The 27,226-nt window shown below is 42.7% G+C and overlaps 1 protein-coding gene across 1 annotated transcript in view; it reads right to left on the bottom strand.

Annotated features, from left to right (window-relative positions):
• SF3A3 (splicing factor 3a subunit 3) overlaps window positions 1-25,934 on the bottom strand; it is a 45,534-nt gene extending 19,600 nt beyond the window's left edge. The window contains exons 1-11 of the mRNA XM_077481811.1: window positions 25,776-25,934; window positions 21,167-21,214; window positions 21,022-21,074; window positions 20,835-20,940; window positions 19,225-19,297; window positions 13,839-13,930; window positions 9,988-10,070; window positions 3,869-4,007; window positions 3,049-3,117; window positions 2,004-2,071; window positions 912-1,019 (exon numbers count right to left, since the gene is read on the bottom strand). Coding sequence (XP_077337937.1) covers window positions 912-1,019; window positions 2,004-2,071; window positions 3,049-3,117; window positions 3,869-4,007; window positions 9,988-10,070; window positions 13,839-13,930; window positions 19,225-19,297; window positions 20,835-20,940; window positions 21,022-21,074; window positions 21,167-21,214; window positions 25,776-25,871 — 935 coding nt within the window. The 5' untranslated portion in view covers window positions 25,872-25,934. The remainder of the gene's footprint in view (window positions 1-911; window positions 1,020-2,003; window positions 2,072-3,048; window positions 3,118-3,868; window positions 4,008-9,987; window positions 10,071-13,838; window positions 13,931-19,224; window positions 19,298-20,834; window positions 20,941-21,021; window positions 21,075-21,166; window positions 21,215-25,775) is intronic.
• Window positions 25,935-27,226: the final 1,292 nt, after the last annotated feature.

Below are 27,226 nucleotides of genomic sequence, written 5' to 3'. Positions count from 1 at the left end.
TCCATTAAAATGGAATTGTTTTTTCACACCAAGGTCTGTTTTTAGGATTTCCCCGTTTCACCTTTTCCAGATGTCAGTTCACAATTCTTAACTAACTTATAACAATATAAAGAAGAAGACCGCGTTTGTTGTGGTTTGTTTACTGATGAATTGTTGGGTGTTTAATAGAATATAGGGGACCGGCAACTCTAGGCATCCATAAAAGTCTTTATTTGCTACAGAGTGGTAAGGGGTAAAAACAGTCTACATGTTTCAGCAAGAAGCTATGCTTAAGGCTACTCACAGAAACATGCAAGCCATTTTTACCTGTTCCCTCTCTGTAGCAAGTAAAGACTTAAATCGATGTTTCGAGCTGCCGACTCCGTATATTCATTTGCACTAGATGTGAGTGACCAAGAGGACGTCATCACAGAACTATGAGCTGGCAAGAGCAACTACTTTGTGTGACAAGAGAGTTAAAAGTATTTGTCCCAACCGAAGTCAGTGGTTGGGGAGCAGCGAATTGAGGGTGTTCTCTTACAGCAGGGGTACTGAATAAGAATTCACGGGGGTCCAGTCAGAAAAATGTTCTTCCAGCAGAGGGCCAAGTGTCATATTGGTGCTATCACTCCACATATCTTTTACATCGCAGCCTCCCGCTCACGTCACAGGCCCTCCATTACAGACTGACCCATCACACGCGCGCGCACACACACACAAACATCCATCAAAGTACTCTCTTAATGGTAAACTCCTGTCCTTTCATAACACAGCACTACAGGGTCACTTTAGATATCTCTATAGTTTTAGTTTGTGCTGCCTTTGTAAACAAACCCGGAATCAAATCAAATAGTTCAAAGAAACTGTATTAGACAAAGCAAAAAAACAAAAACAAAAAAAAACAACAACTCAGAAATATAAATGACAGGTACCGTCTTATCCCCTTTGCCTTAGGGTTTTTAGTGAACAAAGAGGGATCCAGTGAATCCAGAGATCTTCCTTTTGTGCCGAACAGTCTCTGAGCTCTTTCTTCAAGTGTTCTATAAATAGTAAAAAAAAAAAAAGAAAAAAAAAAAAAGTTTTTACATTCATCTGTCTGACTTTTTTTAAAAAAAATTGTAAACAGTATGCTTGCAATATTTGCAAACATTGTCGCTTTTCCCATTCAGCGCAAAGCCTCTTTAAAGCCCACTCCCTGACCCAGCTAAATTCACATCCAATCTGATCTCCTTAAAACAGACTCAGTCTAGTAGATCTGATGGCAGTCAGGTGTAAACAGACAGGTGGTCCGTTTACATCCAATCACCCATAGAGTAGAGCGGACTGTGACTGTCTGCTCTGCATAAGCAAAGCAGACACAGAATAGCCATCTGCCTGCTTAGCAGGGATCAGCGAACTCCTGGCAGAGACTGCCCCACGTGAAAGGGGCCCAGAGTTCTGTGGTGGAATTGCAGTGCTTGAAAGTCACAGCAGGTATAGAGAGAAGTGGATTTCCACCCTCTTCTGAATTCTGGAGATAGCCAGAAAGCCAGCAGCCTGGGATTAGCATTTGCATTTCCACGTTGCTGATGGCAGGCCCACCTGCACAATAATGCATGGCACTGTGCAAATACAAGAAGTGGCAACCCTGACACATCAAGACAGCACCCTGGTTGAGAAACACTGGTATAAAGTATAGTTTTTTAAAATCAACAGTCTTAAAAGTATGAATTAGAGGGCCAAAATGATAAACCCCCCCCGCTAAAAAGTTAAATGCGGTACTACCAACAAAAAACTTAAGCTGATCCAGCCTAATACCCAATTAGAATAAACCAACCTATGCAGTCCTAACTGAAATAGGATAACACAAACATATTTAAGAAGGATGCTTACAGGGCATTAGGATGACCCCTGTTATGATCAGCAGTCATTGTAAGCTCCTCCCAAAAGTCTGGCAATAGCAGCCCTCCCATTTCTATCAAGACAAGTGTGCTCCAACTGTTGCTGAAACCATTAACACAACATTAGACTGCAATACAACTTACCCTCCACATTTTAGACCCAGAGCAAGCAAAGCAGATTTCAATCTGTCTAATCCAAGTGAAGCCAATTCCTGGCAGTAAACAAGAAAAACATGCACAATTTATTAGAATGTAGATCTGTACACAATACATGGTTGACACATTTCTCAATTTAGCACTGCAACCACCCACGACGCTTTGCCTCTAACATGTTCACAAGGCCACATCATACTGCCAATTCATCATGGAATACACACCAGCTCAATAGCAGGGGTGAGCTGGTTTATAAATGTGACAGCTGACTTTAGACACTGTAAGAGAAGTGATCAGGTGGGTGGAAAACGTTATGATCTGACTTTATCCTCCACAAAAAGTTCAGGATGCTGAAAGTTAGGAGATGAGGGAACCCCTATTCCTTGATCTCCTCTGCATAGCGCAAACTTGGAAGAGCTCAGTTTTAAGATCATTTTGCGTTCAGATCGGTCAAATTCTGGCTGTGTCAGAGTAAACAGAAGATCATGTATGTCTCCTCTACATTAAGGTCAATCTTCTTGGCCTTAATGTAGATTAGACATTGGGGGGGGGGGTCAAAGATCTAATATGCCACTATAAAGTACACCGGTCTCTTCATATGTACTCACACTGTAAGCCATTTGGGATGATAATAAATACATTTAAAACAATAAACTTAAAATAAAAAAGCAGGTGGTTGAGTCATGGTATTACTGCCCCAAATGCTTAGTACGTTAGTACACACTGCCATAGGTTGAATTCAACAGTCTGTACTGCTGCCAAACATGACCGATTGCAGTGAAGAGAGTCCCGCTGCCACCACATGTAATGGTTAACAAGCAGCGAGGAGGCAACATGGCCTCAAGCCACCTCTGGTAGCTTTTAATCCTGAGTCTTAAAATAGTGAGATTACCAAGTATCAAATATTCCACATCACATACCCTTCAATTTTATAGTTTTAATCTTATCCCAAAGCAGACTTTTGATATGTATTACACAAAGATATTGCTATACACACTTAAAAAAATAAAAAATGGCAAAAGTAATAAAGTCTTACTTCCCACGATGAAAAAGCAGAGAGATCCAAATGAGCTCCAGCATGTGTCAGAGCACTGCTAGTCTCTTTCTAAATGAGAAACAAGCAACACATTAGTAATATTAGAAACATTTACAACTCTGCTTTTCTTTAATACAATTCAAAATTTAACATTGCACAGAATTATCCATCTTTATTTTTCCTTAGGAACAAAATCTCTGTACTCATTTACCACTAATCTTAAACTGCAATTTCGTCTTCTCTTTTTAGATACTACAGTATATAATTTTGCATGTAATAAATTACCCAGTAAACCTAACATTACCATCTAGTGGCTATACAGAAAAAGGTAAAAATATTAATGTTATAGGTCAATTTTATATTGCATCAAAAATAAAAAAAAAAAAAAAAAAAAAGGGAAAGTACATTCCAGACTAAATTAGATCAGCAAGGTTTAGGAAAAGCACATTTGCTTTTCATCTCAACATGCCTTGGTATTCTCAATCTTCAGGATCACCTAAATGATTTGAAGCAATCCCTTCCACTTAGGCTACCCACTGTACTGCTTGCTGAGAATCTACCAGATATAAGTAAAATGTAGAACATTGTGGGGCTTATTACAGAAAGATGTAAGGAATGGTTTGATTATAAAATAGCTGAAATGGTTCCTGTGCTAGTCTTGACTGATGGACAGGTTTTCAATGGGACATGCAAGCTAACTGGCAAAGAAACGATGATTTAGACTTTCTCTGTCAATACCAGCCTGTTAATGGACCATCTCTTACTTTCAAGATACAGCTTTAATCTCCTCTCATTACTATTAGTAATATTATTTGCTTACTGGCCATCCTGGAAAAGTCCCCGTCTCCCATTTCTTCTCAAATTCATTCTGTATTTTTCCAAAGAGCTCATTCTGATCTAGCAGAGGTTTTACCCTATCTGTATAATCTTGTAAGTATTCCAAGACCACTTCCAAATACCTGTGAAAAAGGGGGCAACATAGGTCATCACATATACATATAAACACACACACACACACAGAACACCAATGAGGAACATTAATGAGATGTTAAAGACTTAAACAAGACACAAAAACAAATGCACATTCATCAAAACCAGAAAATATATAAAGTTTTCTTGACAAATCTTGTTCCTAATACCCAAGTAATATTTACAAAAAGTAGGATATACTCAAGAAAGATCAATATTAAAATATTGGGTATGATCTTCAATGACAGCAAAATGCAAGAACACTGAAAATATGTGTGTGTGTGCACACACCCCCCATCCACTTTATTAGGTACACCTGTTCAATTGCTTGGAAACATACGTTTCCGATTATCCAATCACATGGCAGCAACTCTTAGGCATCTAAACGTGGTGAAGATGACTTGCTTAAGTTCAAACCGGGCATCAGAATAGGTATGGTTGGCATGGTTGTTGGTGCCAGATGGGCTGGTCTGAATATGATCTACTGGGATTTTCACACACAACCATCTCTAGAGTTTAGAGAGAAAGGTCCGAAAAAAAGAGAAACTATCCAGCGAGCAGCAGTTGTGTGGACGAAAATGCCTTGTTGAAGTCCGAGGAGAATGGACAGACTTGAGACAGGTTTGAGATGATAGAAAGGAAACAGTAACTCAAATAACCACTTGTTACAAACAAGGTATGCAGAATACCATCTCTGAATGCACAACACATCAAATCTTGAAGCAGATGGGCTACAACAGAAGACCACACTGTGTGCCACTCCTGTCAGCTAAGAACAGGAAACTCAGGCTACAATTCACATAGGCTCACCAAAACAGGACAAGAAGATTGGAAAAACGTTGCTTGGTCTGATGAGTCTCAATTTCAGCTGCGATATTCAAATGGCAGGGTCATAAAATCATGGATCTATCCCGCCTTGTATCAAGGGTTCAGGGCTGTTGGTGGTGGTGTAGGCGATATAGAATTGGCACACTTTGGGCCCCTTACTACCAATTGAGCAGCATTTAAACCCACTGCCTGAGTATTGTTGACCATATCCATTCCTTTATGAACTACATTGTGCCCATCTTCTGATGGCCACTTCCAAGAGGACAATGCACCACGTCACAAAGCTCAAAATCACCTCAAACTGGTTTCTTGAACATGACAATGAATTCACTGCACTCCAATGTCCTCCACGGTCACCAGATCTCAATCCAATAGAGCACCTTTGGGATGTGGTTGATTGGGAGATTAGCATCATGGATGCGCAGCTAACAAATCTGCAGCAACTGCGTGATGCTACCATGTCAACATGGACCAAAAACCAAGGAAAGTATCGAACACCTTGTTGAATCTATGCCACGAAGGATTAAGGCAGTTCTGAATGCACAATGGGGACCAACCCGGTTGCTGGACCCAATAAAGGTGGCCGGGACGAGTGTATATATACACACACACACACACACTGATTAGCCATAGCATTATGGCCTCCCAACTAATATGGCGCAGGTCCACCTTTTGTTGCCAAACAGCCCTAACCAGTCAAGGCATTGACTTCACTAGATCTCGGAAGGTATGCCGTAATATCTGGCACCAAGCCATCAGCAGCAGATCTTTTAGGTTTAGAGGAGGAGCCTCCATGGATCGGACTTGTTGTGTTACTCAAACCATTCTTACCGTGTGGCAGGGTGCATTATCCTGTTGGAAGAGTAGACTCCTATCACGTAATACCAATTCAATTAATGAGTGTACTTGGTCAGCAATTTTTTTAGGTAGATGGCAGGTCTCAATTAACATCCACATTAATGGCAGGACCCAAGGTTTCCTAGCAGAAAAATCACCCACCCAAAGCAGCACACTGTCTCCCCCAGCGTGCCTTCTTTCTATACTGCATCCTGGTACCATCTCTTCCCCAGCAATGCACACACACGCCTCCATCCACATGATGTAAAATAAATCATTATTAAAACAGACAAGGCCACTTTTTGCTATGGCGTCCAGTTCTTAAGTCAACGTGCCCATTGTAGTCGCTTTGTGGACAAGGGTCAGCATAGGTATGGCCATTACAATATGGGCCTTGTCAAAAGCGCTCAAATCCTTACATTTGCTCATTTTTTTCTGCTTTCAACATCAACTTCAGGGACAACTTGCTGTCTAATGTATCACTTTCAGATGCCATTGTAACAAGATAATCAATGTTATAAACTTTACCTGTCAGTTCTCATAATGTTATGGCTGTTTAATTTTTTTTATACAAAAAAATATATACAGTATCTCACAAACATGAGTACACCTTTTACATTTAGGTAAATATTTTATTATACCTTTTCATGTGACAACACTAAACAAATTACACTTTGCTACAATGTAAAGTAGCGAGTGTACAGCTTGTATAACTGTAAATTTGCGGACCCCTCAAAATAACACACAACCATTAACCACTTCCCGACCGGCGCACGACGATGTACGTCGACAGAATGGCACGGGCAGGCATAAGGGCTTACATGTACGTCCTTGCCTGCCCGCGGGTCGGGGGCCTGCGGCGGTCGGTATTCGTTCGGGAGCGATCCTGGACGAGGGGACGGCCATTCATTCATGGCCACCCCCTCGCGATCGCTCCCGACGAATGAAAATGCTCCGTGACATCACTTCCTCTCCTGTAATGTAAACACAGGAGAGGAAGTGATGTAATCTCTCCTCCGTGTCGGTATTTTTCGTTCCGACACCGAGGAGAGAGGATCGGTGAGTTGCACCAACACGACACTACACAGTAGAACATGCCAGGCACACTCACACCCCCCCGATCACCCCCCCCCCCCCCAATTACCCCTGCCCCCCAGTCACAGTGACACCAATGTCATTTTTTTTTTTTGCATTGGTGTCATTTGTGACTGTAATAACTATTAGGGCAGTTAGGGTTAGCCCCCTTTAGTTCTAAGGTACCCCCCTAACCCCCCCAATAAAGGTTTAACCCCGTGATCACCCCCCGTCGCCAGTGTCACTAAGGCTGGGTTCACATTGCAGCGGTTTATGAGAACGGATGTGATTCGCACCGCAGTGCAAATCACATCCGATCTCTGTGCGATTCGAGTTCAGCCATACAGATAGTATGGCTAAATTCGTGTCGCACCCGCCGCAAACTCGCACGGGACCCTTTTTTTGGTCCGCAGCAGAATCGGATCGCATGGGTGTTCACACCATGCGATCCGAGTTTGCAGATCGCACTGCAATATGCGAACTGATCTGGGGGTGTCATTAACATTTCACTGACACTCCCAGCAGTTCGCATAGGGCAGTGTGAACTGCCGCCGGGAGGCATGCGATGCGGGAACCCGCCACGGATTCGTTGCGTTCCCGCATCGCTCCAGTGTGAACCCAGCCTAATAAGCGATCGTTTTTCTGATCGCTGTATTAGTGTCACAGGTGACGCTAGTTAGGCAGGTATTTAGGTTCGCCGCAGCTTTTTATAGCGCCAGGGACCTCCATATACTACCGCATAAAGCCCCCTGATTGCCCCCTAGTTAACCCTTTCACCAGTGATTACCATATAACTTACAGGTGACGCTGGTTGGTTAGTTATTTTTTTTATAGTTTCAGGGCACCCGCCATTTATTACCTAGTCTCACTAGTGTACCCCTAAATTTAGGGGTGTCTACTTTCCAAAATGGGGTCATTTGGGGGGGGTTTGTGCCATCTTGGCATTTTATGGCCTTCAAAACTGTAACGCCCTTAGAAAGCCTGAAGGCGGTGCTTGGTTTTCGGGGCCCCGTACGCGGCTAGGCTCCCAAAAAGTCCCACATATGTGGTATCCCCGTACTCAGGAGAAGCAGCAGAATTTATTTTGGGGTGTCATTTCACATCTGCCCATAGCATGTGTGAGCAATATATCATTTAGTGACAACTTTGTGTAAAAAAAAAGAAAAAAATTTTTTTTTTTTGTCATTATTCAATCGCTTGAGGCAAAAAAATAAAATATTCAATGGGCTCAACATGCCACTTATCAATTTCCTTAGGGTGTCTACTTTCCAAAATGGGGTCATTTGGGGGGGTTTTGTACTGCCCTGCCATTTTAGCACCTCAAGAAATGAGATAGGCAGTCGTAAACTAAAAGCTGCGTAAATTCCAGAAAACGTACCTTAGTTTGTAGATGTGACAACTTTTGCGCAAACCAATAAATATACAATTATCGACTTTTTTTTTACCAAAGACATGTGGCTGAATACATTTTGGCCTAAATGTATGACTAAAATTGAGTTTATTGGATTTTTCTAATAACAAAAAGTAGAAAATATCATTTTTTTTCAAAATTTTCGGTCTTTTTACGTTTATATCGCAAAAAATAAAAATCGCAGAGGCAATCAAATACCATCAAAAGAAAGCTCTATTTGTGGGAAGAAAAGGACGCAAATTTTGTTTGGGTACAACATTGCATGACCGCGCAATTACCAGTTAAAGCAGCGCAGTGCCAAATTGTAAAAAGACCTCTGGTCATTTACCAGCAAAATGGTCCGGTCTGAAAGTGGTTAATGTCTAAACCGCTGGCAACAAGAGTGAGTACACCCCTAAGTGAAAATGTCCAAATTGGGTCCAAAGTTTCAATATTTTGTGTGGCCACCATTATTTTCCAGGGAACCCTCTTGGGCATGGAGTTCACCAGAGCTTCACAGGTTGCCACTGGAGTCCTCTTCCACTCCTCCATGACGATATCACAGAGCTAGTGGATGTTAGAGACTTTGTGCTCTTCCACGTTCCTTTGGAGGATGCACCACAGATGCTCAACAAGGTTTAGGTCTGGAGACATGCTTGGCCAGTCCATCAACTTTACCCTCAGCTTCTTTAGCAAAGCATTGGTCATCTTGGATGTGTGTTTGGGATCGTTATGTTGGAATGCTGCCCTGCTGCCAAGTCTCCGAAGGGAGGGGGATAAAGCTCCGCTTCAGTATTTCACAGTACATGTTGGCATTCGTGGTTCCCTCAATGAACTGTAGCTCCCCGGTGCCGGCAGCACTCATGCAGCCCCAGATCATGACATCCACCACCATGCTTGACCGCAGGCAAGACACACTTGACACTATCTGAACCAAATAAGTTAATTCCAAATAAGTCGGTTCCAGTAATCCATGTCCTTAGTCTATTAGTCTTCAGAAAATTGTTTGCAGGCTTTCTTGTGCATCATCTTTAGAAGAGGCTTCCTTCTGGGACGACAGTCATGCAGACCAATTTGATGCAGTGTGCGGCATATGGTCTGAGCACTGACAGGCTGACCCCCCCCCCCCTAATCTCTGCAACAATGCTGGCAGCAATCATACGTCTATTTCCCGAAGACAACTTTTGCATATGACTGAGCACGTGCATTCAACTTCTTTGGTCGACCATGGCAAGGCCTGTTCCGAGTGGAACCTGTCCTGTTAAATCGATTGGCCACCTTGCTGTAGCTCAGTTTCAGGGTCTTGGCAATCTTCTTATAGCCTAGGCCATCTTTTTGTAGAGCAACATTTTTTTCCAGATCCCCAGAGTTCTTTGGCATGAGGTGCCACGTTGAACTTCCAGAGACCAGTATGAGAGTGAGAGTGGTAACACCAAATTTAACACACCTGCTCCCCATTTACACCTGAGACCTTGTAACACTAACAAGTCACATGACACTGGAGAAGGAAAATGGCTAACTGGGCCCAATTTGGACATTTTCACTTACAGTGTACTCACTTTTGTTGCCAGTTTAGACATTAAAGGCTGTGTGTTATTTTGAGGGAACAGCAAATTTACACTGTTATACAAGCCGTACACTCACTACTTTACATTGTAGTAAAAAGTAATTGTTTCAGTGTTGTCACATAAAAAGATATAGTAAAATATTTACAAAAATGTGGAGAGGTGTACTCACTTTTGTGAGATACTGTACACACACACACTTATTAAAATTAAAACATTAGGACCACCGATAAAAGCACTATTTGAGACAACTACTAAAATTCTTAAACCACCAACCGTTTGTATTCTGCATTTTTACGTTCTTTTGGAATGTCAAAAAGTTGGTCAAATGTTGTTAAGTATGTGATGTAATCCAGTTTCTGAAAATAAAAGTAAAAAAGGAATCGTTCATAAACATTTAAAGCAGTATTAAACAAACCTGCCCCCACTAACAGTTTTGCAAGGAACCTTGCATATCCACAATTGGAATAATCAGTGGTTCAACGATGAAATTTAACCACCTGAGTGCATATTTAGAACAAACGACCGATATAAAAAAGGAGAAATTAAAGTGCCACTTTAGTCAGTTAAGCCGTGATTTATCACTTGCTGACCTCTATTGCAGGTATAGGCATGTAAAACAAAAAAAAAAAAGTGCCTATACTGTTTAAAATCCAGTAATAGACTGTCAACTTACTCTGCACATGCTGAATTGCTCTCCATTTTTCGGCACTGTGCCCAATTTGTAGAGGCCAAGCTGCTGACAGCCTAAAGATTTACTGCTGCTAAGGGACTCTGGGCTTCAGCAATATGGCATCCTCCAGCAAGAAGAAACAGGAGCAATGCTGGAAGCAATTTATGTAGAATGTATGCACCTTGCTAAAGAACATTATTTTTATCACATTGTAATGGGTACAGTTCCACTTTAAGGTAAAGCTTTTTTTTGGTTGGAGTGGGGGAGGATTGGAAACCTTAAAGATTTTTATGCCTTCTGTGCTCTTCTGGGAAAATGATTCCATGATTCCCTTTAATTGGGGGGAAAAAAAAAGTCACTTACCTGCTCTGCTCTAGGCAATGGTTTTGCAGAGAGGCCCCGATCCTCCTCTTCTGAAGTTACTCCACAGGCACTCTTGGCCCCTTCTTTTCTTTGTGTGGCACCATAGAAAGCCGCTTCCTATGGTGCCACGTTTGGGCTCGATCTGATGCAGGATGTGTGCATCCAATGATACACATGTGGTTCGGGCCCAACTGCTGCTCCCTCCTCACTGGATTTAATTGTCATAATCATATCCAGCGAGGAGTGAGAAAGGGGAGCTGAACATAGAAGGTATTTTTCCTTAATGCAGAGAATGTATTAAGGAAAAAAATCTTAAGCCTTTACACTTTAACCACTTGAGCCCTGGAAGGCTTTTTCCCCCCCCTTAATGACCTGGCCATTTTTTGCAATACAGTACTGTCTTATTTTAACTGATAATTGTACCCAAAATAAAATGAACGCCCTTTTTCCCCTCCCCACAAATAGAGCTTTCTTTTGGTGGCATTTGATCATAATTTTTTACTTTCCGCTATAACACATCAAAAAAAAAAAAAAAAAAAGTTCATCAGGTTAGGCCAGTATGTATTCTTCAAAAAATTTTTTTTTAACCAAAAATAACCCCAATAAGCATAAAATTTTATATATATATTTTTATTTTATTTTTTAACAAACGTATATTGATTGGTATTGTGGCGATTAGCGATTTTTAGCAGGACTGCGACATTGCGGTGGACAGATCGGACATCTGCCATTTTTGACTTTTTTGGCAACCAGTGACATTACAGTGATCAGTTCTTAAAATATGCACTGACATTGTACTAATGACACTGGCAGGGAAGGGGTTAATATCAAGGGCTACCAAAGAGTTAAATGTGTTTTCTAACTGTATAGGGGAATGTGTGACTGGGGAAACACACAGACCCGGCCTTCCTGCTTGGCAGGAAGACAGATCTCAGTGTCACCCCCTGACAGAACGGAGATCTGTCTTGTTTACTTTGGCAGATCCCTGTCCTATCTCTGCAAGGAACGATCGCGGGCGGCTGGCAGACATCGAGTCAGCCAGACCTGCTGATTGGCTCAACCACAGGCCAATTAGAGTGCGCCCACGTAAGTTAGTGCATGAATCACGGTACCAGTACTGCGATTTGCACAGCCAAGCCACTTTGCCGCAGTACATCTGTGGTGGGTGGTCGGCAAGTGGTTAAAAGAGAAGTTCACCTTTGGGAACATGCTACACGTTCGACCTGATTTTAACAAGTCCCAGTGCAGCAGCCGCTGCCCCTTCTCCTCTGTGGCAGCAGTATGGGGAGAAGTTCTCCCTACTAGCGGTCATGGTTTGAAAACAGTCCTGTTTGTCTGAACTACAACCCCCGACACACTTTGTGGCTGTTAGCTTGTAGTTCTCAATGAACTACCACAGCACTGTGCTAGTTCATTGAGTCCTCCTGTCAGGCAGTATTGGCTTACCCGTACGGGATGTATGAGTAAGCAGATACACTGACAGTGTGCACGATCTGCTGTTCGCTGGAGGAATGCTTTACAGACTCCTACTACAAAAAATAACAAATGCACATTTTTTTTTGCAGGTAAAAAAAATAAAAAATGTGCATTTGTTTTGTTTTTTAAGTGAACTTATCCTTTAACCCCCCTGACGGTATTCCCGAGTCTGACTCGGGGTGGATTTTTCATACCAAAAGCGGTATCCCCGAGCCAGACTCGGGATTGCATCGCTGGATCCAGGAGGAGGATTACTTACCTTCTCCCTCGGATCCAGCGTTGTCTCCCCGCTGTACGAGCGAGCCGTGTCTCGCTCGATCTATTACATCGCCGATCTCCGTGCCCTGCGAGCGTTGCGACGCACGGGCACGGAGATCGGCGCCAAATTCAAAAAGTGAAACAAACAGTAAACATACAGTATAATGTAATCTTACAGATTACATTGCTGTATGTAAATATTTCACATCCCCGTTGTCCCTAGTGGTCTGCCCAGTGTCCTGCATGCAGTTTTATATAATAAAAACTGTTCTTTATGCCTGGAAACTGGAGATTGCCCATAGCAACCAAAACTGTCACTGTACATCAAAAATGATTTTAGACCAGCTAGAAAACAGCGATAATAAATTAGAATCACTCGCAGAATTGAGCGATAGCGATTTGTGGGGAGATCCGTCATCAAATACTGAAAAGTAATGACAGTGACAATTCTGCAACTGAGCAAATTTCAGTGTTTTTGATTTGATTACATTATTGAATAATTTTTATTATTGTTATATTATTATTTGGTACAATTATTTATAATTATTTATTATATTATAATTTATGATTTCATTTTTCAAACTTTATCATACCCGGGATGTCTGCTAGACTCTGGTTTGGACAGATTTAAGAGAGTTATTCCTAAGAATTGCAGGACTACAATATAAAACGCCAAATTTTCATGCAAAATAATGGTACCGCTTTTAGCACCTAAAATCCGAAATAATCGTACCGCCAGGGAGGTTAAAGCAGAATTCCAGTCCCCCACACTTAAAAAAAAAAACAAAAAAAAAACTGCTCTGCATTTGTCCAAACGTACATCAACGATTGCAACATGTCACATGTTGCAATTTTACCTTCTTTAAAAATAGTTTTGTACCTACTGATCTCGGAAAGCAGGCATGTTCCATTTAAGCTGTGGGCATCTGAAGCCCTCCTGTCTTCATTTCTGGGATTTCCTCCCGATTCCACGCATGCGCAGTAATGCCGCTGCGTGGCTCTCCATCTTCCTGACAGGTTGTCATAGCAATGTTGGCATAAGTTCCTGCCCCAATGCTATAGCAACCTGTTGGGCACGTTTGCGTCATTTATTCTCTGTAAATAACGCAAGATTTTGTCAGTGGGAGATTCGCAAGGACTCCTGGGATACATGATGGTGCTATCCCAGGAGCCCTTGTGAATCACCTAGGCGGGGAAATGCAGGAAGTGTGGGTGAAACCCTAAAATTAAAAAGGTATTTACATGCCAGAAAATAAAAAAATATTTCCATTAGTAAAAGCATGATCAATGTGTATGCAAGTGACAAATACATTTTTATTTTGAAACTGACCTTTTATTAAAACAAAAGCTTTCTTACCTCTGATGATTTAAGGTTAGTGTACTTCAAGTAACAGTCATGAAGGTCCAAGTATCGACCATAGCTCTCTTCATCTGTGAACTCCACCAAATCTATAGCAGAATCAAAAAAAAAAAAAAAAAAAAAAAAAAAAAAGGAAGGATTTGGCTTATTTATCTTACAATAATGACTGAAAAAGAACGTAAGGCTTCATGCACACGAGACGCAGATGCAAACGCTGCTGGACACATGTTGAAACCGGCGTTTAGAAACGCGCGTTTTGCCGCGATTTTTACCGCGATTTAGCAGCGTTTTACCGCGTTTGCGTCTAGAAGCGTTTAGTTAAGCTAACATCATAGACCCTCCCCAGCTCAAAAAATTTTTGTGAGACCAGAGTGAGTAGCAGCAGCTGTGAGAGCTGCAGTGTACTTGTATTTAGCGTGTCACTTGCCACGGCACCTGCCACAAGTTGTGGATTGTCCACTTGCCACGTCATCTGCCACAAGTTGTGGATTGTCCAACTGCCACGTCACCTGCCACAAGTTGTGGATTGTCCACTTGCCACGTGACTTGCCACGTGACTTGCCACGTGACCTGCCACAAGTTTTGGATTGTCCACTTGCCACGTCACTTGCCACAAGTTGGGGATTGTCCACTTGCCACGTCACCTGCCACAAGTTGTGGATTGTTCACTTGCCACATCACCTGCCACGAGATGTGGATTGTCCACTTTCCACGTCATCTGCCATGCCACCTGCCACAAGCTGTGGATTGTCCACTTGCCACGTCACCAGCCACAAGTTGTGGATTGTCCACTTGCCACGTCACCTGACACAAGTTGTGGATTGTCCACTCGCCACGTCACTTGCCACATCACCTGCCACGTCACTTGCCACATCACCTGCCACAAGTTGTGGATTGTCCACTTGCCACGTCACTTGCCACATCACCTGCCACGTCACTTGCCACAAGTTGTGAATTGTCCACTTGCCACGTCACCTGCCACAAGTTGTGGATTGTCCACTTGCCACGTCACCTGCCACAAGTTGGGGATTGTCCACCTGCCACGTCACTTGCCACATCACCTGCCACAAGTTGTGGATTGTCTACTTGCCACATCACCTGCCACAAGTTGGGGATTGTCCACTTGCCACACCACTTTCCACGTCACCTGCCACAAGATGTGGATTGTCCACTTGCCACATCATCAGCCACATCACCTGCCACAAGTTGTGGATTGTCCACTTGCCACGTCACCAGCCACATCACCTGCCACAAGTTGTGGATTGTCCACTTGCCACATCACTTTCCACGTCACCTGCCACGTCACCTGCTACAAGTTGTGGATTGTCCACTTGCCACGTCCCCTGCCACGTCACCTGCCACAAGTGGATTGTCCACTTGCCACATCACTTGCCACATCACCTGCCACAAGCTGTGGATTGTCCACTTGCCACATCACCTGCCACGTCACTTGCCACATCACCTGCCACAAGTTGTGGATTGTCTACTTGCTACGTCACTTGCCACATCACCTGCCACGTCACTTGCCACAAGATGTGGATTGTCCACTTTCTACGTCACCTGCCATGCCACCTGCCACAAGTTGTGGATTGTCCACTTGCCACGTCACCAGCCACATCACCTGCCACAAGTTGTGGATTGTCCACTCGCCACGTCACTTGCCACATCCCCTGCCACAAGTGGATTGTCCACTTGCCACGTCACTTGCCACGTCCCCTGCCACAAGTGGATTGTCCACTTGCCACGTCACCTGCTACAAGTTATGGATTGTCCACTTGCCACGTCAAATGCCAGTCACCTGCCATAAGTTGTTGATTTTCCACTTGCCACGTCACCTGCCAGGTCACTTGCCGCGTCACCTGCCACAAGTTGTGGATTGTCCACTTTCCACGTCACTTGCCACTTCACCTGCCACGTCACTTGCCACAAGTTGTGGATTGTCCACTTGTCACATCACTTGCCACCTGCCATGTCACTTGCCACAAGTTGTGGATTGTTCACTTGCCACGTCACTTGCCACCTGCCATGTCACTTGCCACAAGTTGTGGATTGTCCACTTGCAATTGTTTAAAATATTTTTCTAATGGTTTTTAATCATTTGCAATAATTTTTGAGATTTTTAATGTAAAAAAAAAGGTCACCTTTAAAAACGCATATAAAAACGCAAACGCGGCTAAATGCGGTAGCGGCGTTTTGCGTCTGAAACGTGGAAATTTTTGCTTCTGAATGCATTTTTTTGCTTCTGGAAAAACGAGATTAAACGCAACTGCATAAAAACGGAAAAAAACGAGACTGTGTGCATGGACACATAGGATAACATTGAATGAGTTCAGGGGCAGTTGAAAAAAACTGTCCAACTGCATCTGAACGCGCGTTAAACTGCGTCTCGTGTGCATGAGGCCTAAAAGGGAGTGGATAGATAGATATGCTGCGTTTCTTCATTCTATGACAGCCATCTATCGCAGCCATCTGGCAGATAGCTCACAACCCTGACATACCGACAGCTCCTGAACGCACCTAGCACCTTTCAGATAAGAGCGAAAATCTACAATATGTAAAGCAGAGCTGAGAAAAGTACTAAGTAACGGACGGAACTGCATGGAAATGAGTGAGACACCACCAATTAGTGAGCCATGGGAGCCCCTGCCCAGCCAGCACTGCAAAACCATGAGCTGTGTCTGTGTTAAGGCAGCCACAGGAGAGTCTGGTGGGATATGTGCTGCAAAACAGGTAACTGAAAGCTGGATATGAAAGGGCAGCAGGTGGCTGGTGCCAGGGGAAAGTAGGCTGTAATGACAGGTCCACAGTGCTGAGCTGGCAGTGTTATAAAAAGCTGCTGCCCACAATGCAGATGTGTACATGCCAGCAACATCACCATTTTGCATTACAGTGGAAGAAATGGTTAATGGCCTGGGCTGTAGATAGACACACAGTCAGTGGCTCGTTACACACCACTGACTGCCTTATGTACCACTGACATCTGCTTACATTTAAGTGACATTGTGTTGTGGTACTACTTACCTATGAACTTTGTTACAAACTACAGACCTCTAAACTACGCATTACTTATACCTTGCCCCCCTCACTACTGACCTCGGTATGCCACCCTCCTCTCTACTGACCCCCCCCCCCCCCCCCCTCCTATGGACTTTTTTACAGTGCTCTACACCCCACTGACCTCTACATACCACTAACTCCTGGGCATTGCCCCACATGCTACTTTCAAAAGGCCTCAAGCCAGCCAGTCAGGCCAGAACTCAGAGCAGACAGCTAGGCCTGAAACTAGTCAAGCAGGTCAGCCTGTAGTACCACTTGTTATGCTTTGATAATGCTGATGAAATCCTGTATCAGATTTTGGGTGTTTTCAGCCAAGGAAGCTGCCATCTTTGCCTCTGTTTAATCTTCAACTGCTATGGTGCTGCACATGCGATTCGTTATGACACCAGCCATTGGATGGTTTGATAGTTTGGCTGAGAGCACAGCCAATGTGCAGTTAGCATTCCCGGCATGCCTTTTTTTTTTTTTTTGACTGTCGATGGGTTTACTTCCACTTTAAGCTAACTTTTCAGGTAGGCTTATTTTTTCAAAGTAACATTTGTTAACTTTTCTTTTGATAGCTGAGTGAGCAGAGAAGTCTCTACACTTGTTACATGAAAGAATCGGGAAACCAATAGAGATCGTGAGAGGGATTGAATCACGATCACAATTTTTTTACGATTATTTGTGCAGCTCTAACCCACGTCCAATTCTCAATAGTTTCATCACCCTGCATATTCTTTTTTTAGTTTGGTGGAAACATTTTTTTCCCCATGATGATCCGTTTTGTTTTTCCACTCCCCAGAGGTCCCATTCTTCCTTTTTTTAATTTTATTTCATTTTTTTTATTGCAAGGGTGGGCAAAATGTATAAGGAAATAAACTAGCATGGTCCCAATAAAAAGTGAGGATGGCATGAAGAAAAAATTTAAATCAATACAACATTGTCTGTGCTAGTAGACAACTATAAACATTGTAACTCTTCCTTCTTAGATCAAAAGGGATAAACTTCTGTGTGTAAATGCAGGAAGTTTAACCACTTAAAGTCTATACCTTTTTCTGACACTTGTTTCTTACAAAGTTAAAATCAGTATTTTTTGCTAGAAAATTACTTGGAACCCCCAAACATTTCATAGATTTTTATTTATTTTTTTAGCAGAGACCCTAGGGAATAAAATGGCAATTGTTGCAATGTTTTATATCACACTGTATTTGCACAGTGGTCTTTCAAATACAATTTTTTAGGAAAAAAATACACTTTAATGATAAAAAAAAAGAGAAAAAAAAAAGTAAAGTTAGCCCAATTTTTTGTTTAATGTGAAAGATGTTACGCCTCAAGAAACGTGATCTATCTTCTAAGAAAAAAAAAAAAAAAAAAAAGTGATTCTCATTTTAGCCAGAATCGTGCAGCTCTAATGTGGGTTTCTCCGCATCCAATTCGCATGTCAGGAGACTGACCAACTCTCAATGAAGCCGGTTCACACATCTCTAGGATGGCTGCGGAGCGAATTCACACAGGTGTCCTGTGCATCTTTCTGTCCTGATGCTGGTCTGAATTCGGCCAAAAATTCGGACTGAAATCAGAGCTGAAACGGTGAACAGGGATGCACTGGACCCCTGCTGTGAGCCGCTCCTCACGGTGGTGTGAACCTAGCCTCGATCACATAAAATTATGAAATGGAAGAAATCAACCAACCACTAAGGCTGCATTCACACCTGAGCATTTTGTAGCTTGAAGCCTGAAGCTACAAAAACGCTGGAGGGGAAAAAAAATCTATTATTCTCAATGGAGATGGTTCACATCTCCACTCCAAGTCGCCTGAAGCTCAAACAAGTTCCGAACCCCTTTTTGTCACTTGAATCGGGCAGATATGGGCGTTTTTCTTCTTTTTACATTGGTGACCTTTTGCCCTGCACAAAATCACGGCATAAACGCTGCAAAATCACGGTAAATTCACGCGAGTTTCTGCCTGAAAATGCTACGCTCGGGTGTGAATGCAGCCTAAGGGTTTCAATAGAAGCTCTTGGTAGTAGGTTACACTGACATCTTTGTCCGTTTTAAAGCTGGGTAAATTGACAGCAAACTTGGCATTAGTAGGTCCATCTTTAGGCTAGAAGCTACTTCACAATTTAGCACTTTTTCAAAAAAACACAGGAATAGCCAACAACTATGCTCACCTTGCTAATAATTTTATTATAATCCAAACAAGATGAATCAAAAAAATTAAAAAGAAAAAGAAAGAAAAAATGTCCAAACAATGTGAAAATTTTCCCAGAAATCAAGGTAATTTAATGTAATAATACTGGCCGGGAAACAATCGCACAATTTACCTATAATAAGTACTTACTTTGAGCTTCTTCACTTGGGTTCTCTCTGGATTTCAGCAGCTCATCAAATTCCACTGACATTGGGGCACAGATCTGTCAAAGATATAGATGTTCCAATAACCTTAATTTGTTTTTGTTTTTTAATGCGAGAATTCCCTGTTTAACCTGCATAAAAAATCCTACCTAGCTTTCCTTTTGCATGTAATGTTACACAGGAAGCGGGGGGAGGGGGTTCACTATAATTGACCCTGCATGTTCTGTGCTGGCAGACCTCATTATCAACTGTAAACTAGATTTGCACACTGTCTAAACTAAGGGTTAAAGGTCTTATGCAGAATATGAACAAAAAAGTCCGGATGGCCACACTCCAATGAAAATGATTTCTTTATTGTTATAATAAATCCAGGCAGCAAGGATAAAACCACTAACATGTTTCACACAGTTATAGTGGGTGCTTATTCATAGCAGGAAAGCTATAAGCACCTGCTATAATGGTGTGGAACGCGTTAGTGGCTTTATTATAACAATAAAGAAATTGTTTTCATTGGTGTGCAGCCATCCGGACCTTTTTGTTCAATTTCTGCATATGGTTGCATATTGAGCTGCACCCACAGCCGGAGAGGGGAGAGATCATCAGGAAGTAGACACCTGGAGCGGGTTCTTTTTGTTAAAGGTCTTAAGGCTTGAGTGGTACATTGCATGTCAATGCAAAAAAAAAAAAATGGATTTTTTCATCATACTTACCTGTAAAATCCCTTTCTTTGAATACATCACGGAACACAGGGTTAGGCTATTCTTTACTTACTGGGTTATACGCCATCTCTAGGTGAATGGACACTGGTAGACAGTCTTAGACAGGAAGTCTGCCCCTATATAACCTCTCCTATACAGGAAGTACTTTAGTTTTGTAGTAAGCACTGAATCCTCAAAAGAGGGGAGGGACTTCTGTGTCCCACGATGCATTCAAAGAATAGAATTTTACAGGTATGACGAAAAAAAATACAATTTTCTTTTATCATACATCATGGGACACAGATTTAGGCTATTCTTCATTACATACTGGGATGTCCCAGAGCAATAGCCTTGAGGGGAGACACCCTGCCAAACAAAAATAGCCATCAGATTTTAAACGGCAGCCTGTAGTACACTACGGCCAAAAGCCAAATCTTCGCCTCTTCTAACATCTACCTGATAAAATCACGAACGTATGCACTGAAGGCCAGGTAGCAGCTTTACAAATCTGAGCCACAGATACCTGATGGCAAAAAGCCCAGGAGGTTCCTACGCCCCTGCTTTGCAGGGAGAAAACAAAGAAACTGACACATCGCTGCTGGCTATCATTTCTGTCACTTGCTCAGCCGATCCCGGTAATAAATCATTGGCAGGGACACGCTGATTGGCTTGTGCTGTAGCAAATGACAGCACAGCGGGTGTGCACCCCCTACCTGGAGATGCCAGATCACGTACATGTGATCTGGTTCAGGGGGGCTGCCATGCCTCAATATAAGTGCTGTGGGTGGTCCTGAAGTGGTTAACCATTTACCAACATCAATGCTGTTGCTACTGGGTATAAAGTCAAATGCCCCATTTAAAACTTGAGTAAAAAGTATAAAAACTATAATCAATTCACCTCATTTGGATGCTTCCGATGATACTCTTTAATCAATTTGAGTCTATTGTAGAATTCGCCAAACTCGTTAGGGCCAGATATTGCAGTCAGTTCCTCTTTTCTTAATCTATAAAACAAAAAAATGTTGTCAAAAATCACCTTAAAACCTAATCATCTAGCAATTACGGTATTTAAAAGTTATTCTCACCCATCTTTATCTTCATACAAATCCCTTAAATTTGAGCTGACGTCCATGAACCTCTTAAAACAAAAAGAAGACACACAAACACATAAGTGGGTCTGTGGAGCTGATATATATATAAAAAAAGGTTATAATACTGAACAGTACTTACATCCAGCATTGTTCGTGCTCTGTGATCTGAGTTGATCTGTTCACGGAACTGTAGTGAAAGAAACAATCATTATTGAATGACTTTATGTTTATTTTTTATAATATTCTTCTCATATTTTTGATTGCTTCCAGTTAGTCATGTTTGAGAAGTATGGGGTGGGGGGGGGGGGGGGGGGGGCTGCGATATGAACAGAGCTTGCATTCTTTCACATAGTTCCACTCTAAGGCTGCCCATACACTTGTATTTTAACCACTTCAATACCGGGCCTATTCTGGCACTCCCTTCCTACATGTAAAAATCATTATTTCTTTGCTAGAAAATTACTCAGAACCCCCAAACATATATATATATTTTTTTTTAAGCAAACGCCCTAGGGAATAAATGGCAGCCATTGCAACTTTTTATCTCGCAGGGTATTTGTGCAATAATTTTTCAAACGGCTTAAAAAAAAAAGTTTAATGAATTAGAAAACACAGTAGAGTTAGCCCAATTGTTTTGTACGATGTGAAAGAAAATGTTACGCCAAGTAAATAGATACCCGATACCCAACATGTCACGCTTTAAAAAATTGCGCCAAACTTCGGTACTTAAATATCTCCATAGGGGACGCTTTACATGGATGTCATATGACGGTGTGCAGTATTGAAGTGGTTAAAGCAGTACATTAACATTTCAGCTGTTTACAACAAAATGCACCTTCCATGGGGATAAATGGCTGCACATATAAAATACATCTAAATGCACTGCACAAAAACTCTGAAGTGACTCTGAAGCGTGAAAAAATTGTGGGTACAGGTGAGTAGAATTTAGTTTGAAAAATGTAAAGCCCCATACACACTATCATTTTTTCTGCTGAGTTTTTCCTTCAGATTTACCAAAACCATGTAATATGAGGTCAAACCTTAGGAGTTTCAATTTGTATGCAATCAGGCAGGCCCTTCTACTACATGGTTTTGGTAAACCTGAAGGAAAAACTCAGCAGAAAAACTGATAGTGTGTATGGGGCTTAATTTACCAAAATGTCCACTCGATTGTCTAAGGGTTAGTTGGGTCAAATCAACGTTAATTTCTGACTGAACATTTAAATGTGTGGGGTGAATTTTTTACCCCTGAAAGAACTTTTATAGCTGATCTCCAGCTTTACTTGCACTTTAACTAGTTTACGTGGGCCAAGCCGGTGCAAACAAACTATATTCTACACTGGGTGCGCTATATAAACTGTATGTAGCATCAGCTACATACACCATCAGCCTTGTGTTCCAAGTGTAAATCAAGACCTTCCAATCTCACACCCATCAAGTTGGGCTGAGTGGTGCTCAGCCATTTATAGGAAACTTATTCTGATTGGCTGAGGCAGAGATCATGATATCATCCCTCGCCTCTGCCTATCAGAGAAAGTTTTGCATTCATTCACAGGATACAAAGCTTCCTATGAATGGCTGAGCCCAGCTCAGCCTGACTATTTTATTTCGAGAGTGGCATGGGAAGGTCCTAGTCCAACTGCTGGAACACAGCGCTGTACACCATATGCAGCTGAGGCTACATACAATTTCTTACAGTGCACGGTTAGGTTTTTAGAAATAGTTTGTTTGACCAGCTTGCCCAAACTTATTAGTTAAAATGACAATAAACCTGGAGTTAAAGAGGTTGTAAACCTCCGGGGGAAAAAAAAATAAAAATCCCTGCAAGACAAAGGCATACTGAGCTACTATGCATCGCATACTAGCTCACCAAGAAATACTTACATCAGAACGATGCCCTGAATCTGCGTCAAGAGTTACTTCCTGACAGGAGCCGCAATGATGGTCACGGCGCAAGTCCTGAAGAAACGGCAACAGCGGCACGTTTCTTCAGTGTGGCGTCGGCAGCAGCACATATACTGACTATCTCCTAAACTGTGCAAGTTTAGGAGATATTCAAGGTACCTACATGTAAGCCTTGTTACACCACTTTTACCTACAGGTATGCCTACAGCAGAATTTACAATCACTTTAAGCTGTATATGTGAACATATTGTAATGAAACCTGTTCAGTACATCTGGGATTTCATTCATAGGTTGCCTGGATGAAAATGAACGGGCTTTCGAATTAACGATAGCAAGAAAAAAAAAATGTTCTGAAGAACGATTCTGTATTAATGAAAACCAAATTAAACTTTTAAATGTAAAATTAACAAAATACATTCCAGGGGCATCAAAACAAAACGGCGTCCAAGAAAAACCCCCTGTGAGGAGCTAATCTGAACCACTGATTGGAGGTGCAGGTGGCAAGTGTGTAAGTTTAGGCAAAAAGGCGGACAGTGACGGTGGATCCCCGAGTAATTGAGCCCCGCCGATTAGTGAGCCACTTATCAGCTGACTTCCTCCCCAGTGCAGACAGCATCCACCTCTCACCTGCATACCAGCCAGCGGTTCTGGTTACGATAATGGTGGTCTCTGCGGCAGATTCGCTGCAAGATCCCCGTTATCAGGCGGCAGGAGAGCCTCCCGACCGCTCTCCCGCACCCTCCGCCACTTACCAGAGCCATCGGCAATTGGGACCTATCCGTGGCTGGGTTTGGAGACGAGTGATGGGAAGATGGCCCCCACCTCTCTCCATACCATAGCAGGGCGGAAGTGACGTTAAAAAATAATAACAAAAAAAAAAAACAAAAAAAAAAAACTGCCTTTAGAGCCACTTTATTTATGAACATAGGATAACTTACCTTTACAAACACTTTAAAGTGGTTGTAAACCCTTACAAACCACTTTGACCTACAGGTAAGCCTAGATTAAGGCTTGCCTGTAGGTCCAAGAAATATCTCCTAAACCTACACGGTTTAGGAGATATTTACAAAAAGATAGGCACCGCTGTCTATGGCGCATGCGCTGTAGACAACAGTGCGCAGGCACACTGAGCACGCCGCAGATCAAGTCGATATGCCGCCTGTATCGGCTCCCATGCGGGAGTGACGTCATCGCGGCTCCAGCGAATCACAGCAAGACCCAGAAGTCACTCCGGTATACATGGCAGCGGTGACGATAAAGGGGGAGGACTGCTTTGGGGTCTTCGTTCTCAGGTAAGTTATTCATAATGAGCTAGTATGCTATGCATACTAGCTCATTATGCCTTTGCCTTGCAGGTTGCATTTTTTTTTAAATGCCTTTACTTCCTCTTTAATATTAGCCACAGCCAGAGTAGAAAAGTCTATGTCCTGCCAGCATGATGCACGATAGGGGCCCTTACTGATCATGGGGAATGCAGTGGTTTCTTTACAGAGGGCTGACACAACCCATGCTGAGAGCTCTCCAATCATAATGAACTTTGCTGATTACACAGCTATAGCTCTAACTTGGTAAGGGGGTGCATCTAACCTCTGTAGAGAGACCACTGCTTCACCTCAAACAGCAAGGGCCCCACTCTGCAGCTGCGAGCAGGAGACTGGCTTTTCTACTGAGGCTGTGGCCTCTAAGAAAAAAAAAAAAACTAAGATTTTGCACACCTTTTGCTTTCATGTACGACGTGAAGGGGAAATCTCCCAAATGGGACAAAAAATAAATGTTATCGTAGTTATAGCCCCCCCCCCCCCCCCCTACTCTATCCAAAATGAAAAACAGAAAATTACTTTAAAAGTAAACTATCAAATCAGAACAGCCCTTGTTGGCAGTTCTAAAGGGGGATGTGAGATCAGGTTGTACAGGCATACCCCACTTTTAAGTACACAATGGGGTTTATTTACTAAAGCTGGAAAGTGCAAAATCAGCTCACTTCTGCATAGAAACCAATGAGCTTCCAGGTTTTATTACCAAAGCTTAAACACGCCGAGGTTAGAAGATCATTGGTTTCTATGCAGAAGTGAGCCTGATTTTGCACTTTCCAGCTTTAGTGAATAAACCCCATTGTGTACTTAAAAGTGGGGTATGCCTGTAATATGTGTACGGGCCAGTTCGCTCAACATGCAGGCCAGTGTGTATTTGCTCTGCATGAAAAACGCATGGAAAGTAGATATGGTTTCTAATGGCACAGTTCACACCACTGCAGTCAGTTCCAGAAAAAAAAAAAAAGAAAAGAAAGTAGAACAGGCTGCATTTTTCCTGCACTAGAATGCAGCAAAAGGCATCAAAAATGCAATGAACCCTTAAGGGAAAAAAAAAAAAAAAAAGAAGGACCTGGAATGCATCCGGAAACACATCAAAAACATGCATGTAGAAACACATCCGTAACGGATCTGAAGTGCGTTTTTTGTGGCGTGAAGCGGCACTCAATGTTCACTCAGGTTACAGGTGTAAATTAAACGTAATGTGCATACAACCACAATGCACCTCAACATGCAGATATGGGAACCCCAATCCCTCCATAGAAGTTCTTGCCACAAAGTTGAAGAGGGTATTCCTATGGGGCCTGATTACACACAGCACTGCTTGTGGCCCTCCATTCCCTATAAAGAGAATTATACAATCATCCCAACTACTACTTTACTTTCTGTCTTACACTTTCCATTAACTGAATGATAACATGATATAATACACTGTACATTGCAAACATAAGGCTCATTTCCAGGGCCCCAAGTACACCAGCCCTGTACACAGCCGGCACCCCCCACCACCTCTGCACACACACCAAGCCTCACCGTGGCTTTTTTCGCCATCATCTCCTTGGTCATGACGTCCATGAGTCTCTCTTTTTCCTCATGGTAGCGCCGCTGCTGCTCTAACATAGTCTCCATGTTGGAAGAAGCCCGATCCGGAAGTGGAGTGTTCTGTAAAGAGATCCCCCTCGATTGAGAGAACCAAACACTTTAGTTCCGCGCTTTGAGTTCCTCCAAGCAGAGAAGGGTACGATGCCGCAGCGCCATCTGCTGGTGACTGCTATCGCGTGCGTCTAAACTGCGTGAAGAAAGGAAGGTGTAAAGTGCAGCATGCGCCCTCAGCTGGTGACTGTCTGGCTTGCACGCAGTGAAGGAAGATAGGTGAGAGCCCACGGCCGCCCTCTTCTGGTGACTGGCATCGTGTGCCTGCACCGAGGGTAGCATCTGAGAGGGCATTCATACCTGGAAATGTCCCCAATTTATTTAAAGTGGATATAAGGTCTCATGCAAACAGGAATCAGATTACATGTGCCCAGAGGTTTGGAGCTCATTTCTAAAAGCATCTGGAAGCAAATGCATAGCTCCCAACTGTCCCTGATTTGGAGCAATGTCCCTCGTTCTTCCTCATTTGTCCCTCAGTTGTATATAAAATGCACTTTTTATCTATCAAAAAGTGTTTCCCAGTGCTAAACCTTTCATCCAAATTCTAAATTGCTGCATTTTTCAATTTTAAAAGCCAAAATAAAGGAATAGTAGCGGTAAAAAAAGCACTGTAAGCAAACTCTTTTTGTTATTTCCCCATGGGGGAAAGTGGGCATGGAAGGGGCCATGTCCTATGCCTACATACATTTGCTAGTAGGTGTCCCTCTTTTCCATCTCAAAATGTTGTGAGGTATGCAGATGTAGCACCCTCCTAGTTTGCTAGTTGTTAGGTAAATTTTGTTGGCTCCCCTGTAGGCAGAGATGCAATGGTTAATTGTGTTTAGGAGGGTGTGGAGTGCTTCAAAGGCTGCCCCAAGTCTGGCATCAGCCCTCAATAACTCACGGAAATTCTGAGAGCATTACAAAAGCTACTTTACCCAAAGCCGGCGGGAAACTTCAGGGTACCTCAGTGAAGGAGCCAGTTGAGAGTCCCAAGGGGAAACTGTGCTCCAAAGTCAAGAAAAGAAACAAGAAAAAAAGGGGACCCAAGTCACCTGTTACCTCTACCCCTTCTTTACCTAAATGAGCAAAAAAAACAAAATACTCAGAGAAGGGAAGATAGAGGCAGGAAATCAATGCACACCTTACTGAACGAATAGTTAGACAAACTCCAACACCTCCGAGGAGGTTGGTTAGGGCACAAACTATAGAGCCACCTGTGAGAAACCTACCAAAGAACTTAGTTGGGTCCTCCCCCATAGTCTCAGTACAAGTAGAGGGCATCTATTCACAGACCCTACTGGATACTGGAGCTCAGGTGACATTGTTGTATCAATACTTTTACCACAAGT

This window comes from Lithobates pipiens, unplaced genomic scaffold (genome assembly GCF_037356315.1).
Source record: "Lithobates pipiens isolate NorthernLeopardFrog02 unplaced genomic scaffold, aLitPip1_a1.2 Scaffold_16, whole genome shotgun sequence".
NCBI classification, from domain to species: domain Eukaryota; kingdom Metazoa; phylum Chordata; class Amphibia; order Anura; family Ranidae; genus Lithobates; species Lithobates pipiens.
The sequence above is the reverse complement of the archived record's forward strand: the minus strand, read 5'-3'. Positions and strand labels throughout refer to the sequence as shown.